General features: G+C 48.3%; 1 protein-coding gene across 1 annotated transcript in view; it reads left to right on the top strand.

Moving 5' to 3' along the window:
- Positions 1 to 314: 314 nt before the first annotated feature.
- COCH (cochlin) overlaps positions 315 to 9,823 on the top strand; it is a 47,146-nt gene continuing 37,637 nt past the window's right edge. Inside the window, exons 1-2 of the mRNA XM_006116378.5 lie at positions 315 to 898; positions 992 to 1,042. Coding sequence (XP_006116440.1) covers positions 874 to 898; positions 992 to 1,042 — 76 coding nt within the window. The 5' untranslated portion in view covers positions 315 to 873. The remainder of the gene's footprint in view (positions 899 to 991; positions 1,043 to 9,823) is intronic.

The following is a 9,823-nucleotide window of genomic DNA, read 5'->3' as shown; positions in this document are numbered from 1 at the left end:
GGGGATGAGGGGTGCTCTGCTAATGGGAGAATGGTGACTCCACCGAGCCAGAGTCACACCCAAGTGGATACATGACTAGAAAAACTACGGGATGGGAATCAGCGGGGCAGCGGAGGAACCCAACGGCTTTGACTTGGAGACCCCTGTTCCCAAAGGAGAACTTCACACCCTCCTATCCCAGGGAGAGAAGGGGAGGCGAGAGAATGGAGCTAGCGAGCTCCTGCTCAACAATGAGCTCTCCTTGCACGAGGTGCAGCTCACACTCCTAGCCCACCAGACTGGCAGGGACTGTCCATGAACTCGTACACGATCGTCCACGGTTTGGCCTGGATGGGCAGCAGCAGAGCTGGCTGCCTGTGTCCCTCGACTCCCCGGGAAGAGAATAGAGCTCTCCAGGCAAAGCTCTGTCCCCATTTGTCCCGGGGTGACTCCGGAGTCACTCCACAAGTGCCCCGGTTTACACGAGTGCCTGGGAATCCCCTTTCCGGCCCGTTTGCAGGACCAAGAGGAAGAGGCTCTGCCGGCCGTCGCCCGGTGCATCCGCTTGCTGCTGCCCTCAGGCAACTTAGCCGCGGAGCCGCCAGGCTGGCGCTCGCTCCCGCCCCGCCGGGTCGCCCGCCCAGGCCACCCAGGCAGCCCTGGCCTGCCCAGTGCTCACGCGCTCGTGGCAGGGTTTAAAGCGCGCGCGGGGCTCGCGGCGCCGTCACAGGCTCCGGCGGCAGCATCCCAGCCAGGCCTGTGCCGCTCGCAGCTCCCCGGCGTGAGCGCGTGCCGCCTCCACGCCCCTCCCGCCTGCAGGTGCCGGGACACTCCGAGGCGCGGCGCCGGCCTGAACCTCTGCCCCCGCTCCCCGGGTGCCAGCGCGCGGCCGCCATGGCTCCGGTGCTGCTGCTCCTCGGTGGGTAGCGCCTCGCCCAGCCCCCCGCCCCAGCGCTCCGGGCGCGGCTCGGGCACCCGCCGGCTCTGAACCCCTCTGTGTCTCCGCTTACAGGTGGCTTCCTGCTGGCCAGCTCCGCGCGGGGAAGCGGCGGCGGCTCCTCGGGTGAGTGGACCGGCTCGGTTATTTCTCTGCCGCGCCGTGCGCGCACAGCCCCTTGGACTCAGCGCCCGGGCTTCCTTTGCAGCCGGGACGGGCAGGTGCTGCGCACCGGCTGACCTAAGTCCCCACCCGGGAGCTGGGCCGGTAGCTAAGCAGAGACTGGCGCTCGGCTTTCCCCACTGAACCCGCCTTAAAAAAAAAGTTTCCCACAGCGGCGCGCGGAGGCGGCTCTGACTAGTCCCCGCTGTCCCAGCCACACACCCGAGCGCGCGGGAAGCGTGTCTCGCTGCGCACTTCTCTGTCGCCTGAAAGGGTCGCACGGCGCGTGTCCCGGGAACCCGGTCGTTCTCGGGGTACCGCTGAGGGCTAGGGGGCTCGGTTGTGCGCCAAAGCCAGGAATGGCTGAGCACACAGTAGCCTTGTCTCTCTATAAAAAGCGCGAAGCTTTTCGCATAGGATTGGCGGATTCGGTTAACCGCGCAAATGTGCAGACAAACCACCACGGCGGGTTCACGGGGCTCAGCCCTCACAGGGCGTTTTGGTTGTTGCATCTCAAAGCTCGCTGCGTCTCTTTACGCCTTTCAGGCGCTCCCTGTTGTACTGAGCCACTGCTCGCCGCTCCAGCGTAAAGACTGGAGCAGCATTGCAGGTCAAAGCTGAATTGCCAACGAGCTCCGAAGTGCACGCGTAGTTTGTACATGGCAGGAAGAGAAAAACGCTCTTTTCAGGCGGAATGGGATATAAGCACCTGCTTTTCCTTCCCTGCACACTATGTCTCTGACTGTGAAAGAAGAGTTTGTGATGGGGTAACTGTTAATTAACATATCTTTGTGAACGTATATTGTCCTCCTTCCCTCTGGCCTCGCCCTCCCCCAAACAAAGGAAACAGAGCACAGCTTGCAAATGGAAATATCCACACAAAAATATTGGTATTATTTTAACTTTTTCCTTTATCACCAGAAGTATAGTAGGTGTTTCACAGGTAAGATACCTGCTAATAACACGAATAAAACACCCCGAAAAAGCTAATAAACAGATTTTAAAAGTGGAGGCTAGCATACCACACAAAATAAAATGAGCAGCTTTGTATATAGAATGTTTATTTTTTTGGTTTCATATTATTGACGTAATTCTCTGAGGGGAAAACAGGTTTATAGCTATCAGACAACATTTGTCTTTTAAAGGTGAGAAGCATAGAAGAAGATGGAAAAGGCTGGTATTTCCAGTTTTTATGAAAATCGGTTCAGGATAGGTTGAAAAACTTTCATGAGGCAAAGCTATCAAACTTCTCTGTAGTGTAACAAATAGAACAGCAAATGTAGTCATGTGTGCTTGAGACACACCGAGAGCTTAAAAAGGATTTGACTTCTAACAACTTCTGAACATGACATTAAGAATAAATGCAAACACTTTAAGCCTGCTCTTTACCTTGAAAAGAAAGAAACACACAGAAAGTGCTCAATGAGCATAACACCAAGTATCAGGGATGAGAGAAGCTGCTGTTGGGAGAATGGTGACTCCATGGAGCCAGAGCCACACACAAATGGACACATGGAAGTAGAAAAACTAAAGAAAGAGAATGAAATGAGCAGCGAAGGAGTACAACCACTACAACCACTACGTCTTGGGAACCATGTTCCCAAATGAAACTCTCTTCATTCCTTCTATTAATGGGGGAGAAGTGGTGAAGGGGCAAAAGAAAGAAGCCAGAATCTTTCCTGCTCAGCAATGAACTCCTGAGCACAGGAAGCAGAGCACCATCTTGACCCCTAAAAGGTGAGCAATTTCAAATTTATATGCATAATATAAAATTTCATTTGCTATTTTTATTTGTTTGCTTTAATTTTTGGCAAACTCTTTAACGTTAGTATGATGACCTGGTATCCAATTGCTAGATTCAAATATTTACTCAGGACCTCAGAACTAGCCTGTAATGCAGATCCTAAAGCAGGGTCAATTTTGCCTGTTTCTTTCACAGGTACATTAAAGGAAGGGGAATAGCTTGCTGTGCTGGCATGAGACAATGGAAGAGCTCTTTAGAATTCTTCCTAACTGTGGTAAAGTCCAGTAGATTAAACGTATCTGTCAAAGAAACTAATATTATATTGCAGGGACACTGGCAATTTAATTTATTCCCTTGCTTAGGTTTGCTTTAAATGGTTTTCCGAAAGATAATATTAATAGAAATGTGTATTAATTAAATAAAGAAAATAAGTTTAAAATGTTTTTCACCAGCACTTCCTACAAATATGACATTAGCTTGTCAGAGGTTTGGGGCAATATTTTTAAAACCACTTAAATTTCATTTTAATAATAATTGAAGAATCTAAGTCTCATTGAAAGTCAAGGATTTAGGCTCCCAAATCACTTAGGTGTTTTCAACCTTTTTCCTTTTAACCCTGCTCCCATTGAAAACCAGAGGACTATTTCAACTCACTTTAGTGGGAGCTGTATTAGGTTCTAGATGCCACAAATGAAACTGACCATATCTGCCCTATCCTAGAAATGCCCGTGCATGTTGCTAATTTGTTGGCTGGTCTTAGTTAACACTACACTATTAAAAAGGAAACAAAACAGTACAAAATGAAATGTCAAAACAAACAAAACAAAAACCCAAACAGTATAGCCACAGCCATCCAATACATTTTTAAACCCAGTTATCCTTGTCCATGCTCGGGGCAAAATTGTGTTTAACATTGTATTAGTCTAAACCTGTTAGTTAATGTTTTCCAAAATTATGCATTTTCCCAGCATAGACAAGACCTGTAGGACTATTTATGTGTGTAATTTAAACACATGCTTGTTTGAAGGCTCAAGGTAGAAAAGGAAACTGAATACAACAGTTTCATTGTCCAAACAGCACAAAAATGGCAAAAGGAAAAAAAAACAGCATAAGCAGTTACATGACTAGAAATTATTTCACTCTAATTTTGCAGTTTATAAAAGTTAACAAAGAAGCTGGTTCCTTAAATATTTTGGAACAGATTCTGCTCTCTTCTATACCCAAGCAACACAGGGCAACATAGCCCCACATTTTGTTGTGGCTTTTACCTTGATAGACTCCCTTAAAATATTTGGTGACTAATTCAAAAGTAGTGTGAAAATTGTTCATTTTTTTGCAGTATTAACTAGCAGAACTGTATAGTACAAAGAATGGTAATTTAGGAAAGTATTTGGTAGAAGAGCTATGGAATGTGTGATTTGTCCTAAAGGTACCTAAGGTTGTGAGGCACCTCACTACTGCCAACCCTTAGTATGAAGCTGCCCACTGCGGGTCAGTTCTCTGAAAAGCACAAGCACTGCTTTTGCGACCCCTGTAAGCTTCACCCTATCTGTGCAGGCACAGACCAATGCCTGAATACTCAGGGTATGTCTACACTACAAAGTTAGTTCAAACTAACGAACAATAGTTCGAACTAACTTTCATAGGCGCTACACTAGCGCTCCGTTAGTTCGAATTTAATTCGAACTAACGGAGCGCTTAGTTCGAACTAGGTAATCCTCATTCCACGAGGATTAAGCCTAGTTCGAACTAGCTAGTTCGAATTAAGGGGTGTGTAGCCCCTTAATTCGAACTAGTGGGAGGCTAGCCCTCCCCAGCTTTCCCTGGTGGCCACTCTGGCCAACACCAGGGAAACTCTACTGCCCCCCTCCTGGCCCCGGACCCCTTAAAGGGGCACGAGCTGGCTACGGTGCCCGTGCCAGATGCAAGCCTGCCAGCACCCAGCCAGCAGACCCTGCACCTGGCACGGATCGAGCCACCCACCCGATGCCCCCCAGCCCTCCCCCTCTTCCCGGGACCAGGCTGGCGGCTCCCGGGAGCTTGCCTGGGACCGCAAGAGGCGGGCACCCGCCTGGGCTAGTGCGGACATCGTGGACCTCGTCCACGATCTCCGCACTAGGCACAGGAAAGTGGCCGGCTTGGGCAGGATAGCTGCCAGCCTGGCCACCCAGGAGCAGGTGTGCAAGAGAATCAAGGGGGTCCACTGAGACCCTCGACCCTGAGCCCTGAGCTTACAGTGGCCGTGCTGGGTCAGACCAAAGATCCATCTAGCCCAGCAGCCTGTCTACCGACAGCGGCCAACCCTAGGGACCCTGGAGGGGATGGACCGAAGACAGTGACCAAGCCATTTGTCTCGTGCCATCCCTCTCCAGCCTTCCACAAACCTTGGGCAGGGACACCACTCCTACCCCCTGGCTAATACCACTCCATGGACCCAACCTCCATGACTTGATCTCACTTCCCTTTAAACTCTGTTCTAGTTCTAGCCTTCACAGCCTCCTGCAGCAAGGAGTTCCACAGGTTGACTCTTTGCTTTGTGAAGAAGAACTTTCTGTTACTAGTTTGAAGCCTGCTACCCATTCCTTTCCTTTGGTGTCCTCTAGTCCTTCTTTATGGGAACTAATGAAGAACTTTTCTGTATGCACCGTCTCCACCCAACTCCTGCTTTTAGAGACCTCTATCCTGTCCCCCCTCCGTCTCCTCTTTTCTAAGCTGAAAAGTCCCAGTCTCTTTAGCCTCTCTTCATATGGGACCTGTTCCCAACCCCTGATCATTTTAGTTGCCCTCCCCTCTCCCAGCCTCTCTCTTCCCCTCTCCCACCTCCTTTTCCCAGTCTCCCCCAGTTTTGTTCAATAAAGACAGATTCCATTTTGGAAGACACGTTATCTTTATTTTGTACATCAAGAAGAGGGGCTAGGGAAGGGTAAGTGGAAGGAGGTGAGGGAGGAATGGGGCACAAGCTCCCGATGGGGAGGACTGGGCTGGCTCTGCGGGCTTCGGGGGTGGAAGCTCTCCTGCAGCCCCCCAATTGTCCCCTCTCCCCAGATGGCAGCCTGCGGCAAGTGCAGCCGGGCTGATGGCCGAGTGCTGTGATGTGCCCAGTGTGGGTACTCCGGGCACTCCAAGCCAGGACTGTTTTGCAAGCGGGGCACCCCTGAGAACTGTCTGTCCGGGGTGGGGGTCGGGACCCTTTAAGCATAGCCCTCGGCTAGCCTGAGACAGCATCTTCACGCTCTAAGTCCGCCTCTGATGCCCTGCCGGCACTGCTTCCGGCCATCCTTAACCCCGGTTCAGGGTCCACTTAATGTGGACGCGCTAGTTTGAATTAGCAAAATGCTAATTCGAACTAGTTTTTAGTTCTAGATGCGTTAATTCGAACTAAGCTAATTCGAACTAACTAATGCGAACTAAGTTAGTCCGAATTAGCGCTGTAGTGTAGACATACCCTCAGAGTTTTCCATGCAGTGTCCAGCCCTTATCTACAGAATTACTAGATCTACTGTTTTCAAACAAACTGACCCCTTATTGAAGTGGTCTCCAGTACTTTTAAGCACAAGATCACTTTTTTAATCTAGGTGCAGTACAAAATCTCCCTCAAACCCAAATATCCTTGCCCCGCCTTCTTTGTGCCCCTTCTCCAAGGCTCTGCCCCTGCTCACTTCATCCTCCCTCCCACCCCCATCCTCCTTCATTTTCACCAGTCTGGGGCAGAGAGTTGGGGTGAAGGCTCAAGTCTTGATTTAAGTGATTTGGAGTGCAGGAGGAGTTCTGAACTGAGCCTGGGGCAGATACTTGGGGTGTAGAGGGGGTTCTAGGTGCAGGTTCTGGGAGGGCATTTGGATGCAGGGGTGCTTAGGGCTAGGGCAGGGGTTGGAGGTGCAGGAGGGGGTTCATGACTGGGGCAGGGTTTCAGGATGTGGGCTCCTAGGCTGTGTCTAGACTGCAGGGTTTTTTCGAAAAAAGCTTTTTTTCTAAAAAACTTCACCTGAGTCTAGACTACAGCCGTGTTCTTTCGAAATTAAATCAAAAGAACGTGGCTTTTCTTTCGACGGCCGTACTCCTCATTTCATGAGGAAGAACGCCTTTTTTCGAAAGTACTCTTTCGAAAAAAGGCGTGCTTGAATGCAAACAGGGCTTTTTCGAAAGAGAGCATCCAGACTGCCTGGGTGCTCTCTCTGGAAAAAGCGGCTTGCTTTTTTGAAAGTACTGCTTGCAGTCTAGACGCTCTTTTTCAAAAGAGGCTTTTTCGAAAGTATCTTTCAAAAAAGCCTCTTTCAAAAGAGGCTTGCAGTCTAGACGTAGCCCTACTGGGCACTGCTTACCTCAGGTGTCTCCTGGGCGGTGGTGCAGTGGGGCTAAGGTAGGCTCACCCCTGTCCAGGCACTGCTCCACTCCCAAAAGCAGCCAGCAAACTCCCTCCACAAGTGTGTACAAACGGACACTTGCTTTGTACATTGGACAAACATCTCAGACACTTCGCCAAAGGATCAATGCCCACAAAACAGATATTAGACAGGATCACAAAGAAAAAACAGTTTCTTGCCATTTCAACCAGAAAGGACACTGTCTCAATGACTTAATTACCTGCATCCTGCTTCAGAAGCCTTTTAAATATGCACTTGAAAGGGAATCCTCTGAACTGTCATTCATGCTAAAATTTGACACTCTACGCGTGGGTTTCAACAAAGACCCCAGTTATCTTACCCATTACAAAAATAGCTTCCCCAATTATCACCTCTAATTCCATTAGCTCACAGACATTTACCTTCTCTTCCCCCCCCCCCCCCCCCCGCATCCCCCTTCTGTTCTGAAATTTGATTTGTCCTTTTCATATGTGTTTTTTTTTTAATTGTATCCTTTGGTATATATGGTTGTGACTATTTTCTTCCACTATTTGATCTGAGGAAGTGGGTCTGGCCCACAAAATCTCATCATCTAATAAACCATCTTGTTAGTCTTTAAAGTGCTACATAGTCCTGTCTTTTGTTTCAGCTACACCAGACTAACACGGCTACATTTCTCTCTTTAGACAAAGAGTATCTCATACTAAATTCTCCAGCATTTTCAAACAATCCAGGCCTAAACCCTCTGCTTATGAAGCAAAAGTGCTGTACTTGTTCTTCTTCAATGAAAAGTGCCTATTTAGTCTTGTTGTCTCACTGAATATACTCAAGAACACCTCCTCTTTTATACCTCAAGATACTATTTCCTATCTCTACTGTAATTTTCTTCCTGGCAGTTCTTTCAATCCTTCATTCACATTCAGTTCAGACTGCTGCTAGGGTACCCATTCTGAACGAAACAGTGCTCAATCTACATTTAAATAGATAGATGGATAAACATGCCCTGCCTGGCAGATAACTTTTTCACCTTTCCTGGAAAATAACATCTTCATACAAATGTTAAGAATATGAATTCTTATATCTGCATACATAATTCCTTTCATAGCATCTGCACATTTCACAGTTATTTGTTGTCTAATGTAATATGCTTTCATGTGAGTCCTTGTATGGCATTCTTTAGTGAACTAGAATGCATGCACAAAAATCAGGAGATTCCTGCAACCATTCTGCACTCTTTTACTAGTTGGCATTTATAAGTACATGGGTCACAGAATGATTGAAATCAATGGAATTGCTAATTGATGGATATCAAAGGAGAGAAGACAGAATTCAACATCTCTCTGTAAGGGGTTCTCCCTTTTCTTTTGTAGGCCCTGCAAGGAAGCAAGACCTCCATTCCTATCTTTCTACTTAGATCTTCCTCTATTAAATCATGATTCATAGAATCATAGAATACTAAGACTGGAAGGGACCTCGAAAGGTCATCAAGTCCAGTCCCCTGCCCTCATGGCAGGACCAAATACTGTCTAGACCATCCCTGATAGACATTTACCTAACCTACTCTTAAATATCTCCACAGATGGAGATTCTACAACCTCCCTGGGCAATTTATTCCAGTGTTTGACTACCCTGACAGCTAGGAACTTTTTCCTAATGTCCAACCTAAACCTCCCTTGCTGCACTTCAAGCCCATTGCTTCTTGTTCCATCCTCAGAGGACAAGATGAACAAGTTTTCTCCCTCCTCCTCATGACACCCTTTTAGATACCTGAAAACTGCTATCATATCCCCCCTCAGTCTTCTCTTTTCTAAACTAAACAACCGAATTCTTTCAGCCCTCCTTCATAGGTCATGTTCTCTAGATCTTTAATCATTCTTGTTGCTCTTCTCTGGACCATCTCCAGTTTCTCCACATCCTTCTTGAAATGGAGTGCCCAGAACTGGACACAATACTCCAAAAGAGGCCTAACCAGCGCAGAGTAGAGTGGAAGAATGACTTCTCGTGTCTGTCAGCCAACGGTCAGGGCAGTGTGTGCGTGTGTGTTACACCCAAGTCTTCAACTGCTGAGACACAAAGTCTCGTTGCAGCGGGCAGCCTAGGAGGCTGGAGGGCACCCTGAAAAGTAGTTTAACATCCGTGACTTTACTGCTAGGACCGAGGTCCCGTCGCAGAGGGTAGCCAAACAGGCTAACAGACGCCCCAGTGTGTACAGGAAGAGCTTATTACGCTTCAGATTTTAGCTGCTAGAATTTCATAATTCCTTCGCAGCGGGCAGCCTCGGGGAGACTGAGAAGCGCCCCAACTGAATTTTTGCCACCTGGGTGTGACACAAATTCAAACGCCCAAGCTCTTCCTATACTATGTGTGTACTATACGCCTAAGACTTTAACTGCTGAGACCGGGGTCCCTTGCAGTGGGCAACCTGGAAGAGGTTGAAAGGCGCCCCAATAAGTGTACAGGGAGAGCTTGTTACGCTTCAGATTTCAGCTGCTAGAATTTCATAATTCCTTCGCAGCGGGCAGCCTCGGGGAGACTGAGAAGCGCCCCAACTGAATTTTGCCACCTGGGTGTGACACAAATCCAAACGCCCAAGCTCTCCCTATATCTGTCCCTTTATGACCGGCTGAAGTTCCTTTGTTTGTGTTCGGTTCGGGTACA

The sequence above is a fragment of the Pelodiscus sinensis genome, chromosome 5 (assembly GCF_052426305.1).
Source record: "Pelodiscus sinensis isolate ZL-2025 chromosome 5, ASM5242630v1, whole genome shotgun sequence".
Lineage (NCBI taxonomy): Eukaryota > Metazoa > Chordata > Testudines > Trionychidae > Pelodiscus > Pelodiscus sinensis.
Note: the sequence above shows the minus strand (reverse complement) of the source record. Positions and strands in the feature narration are given on the sequence as shown.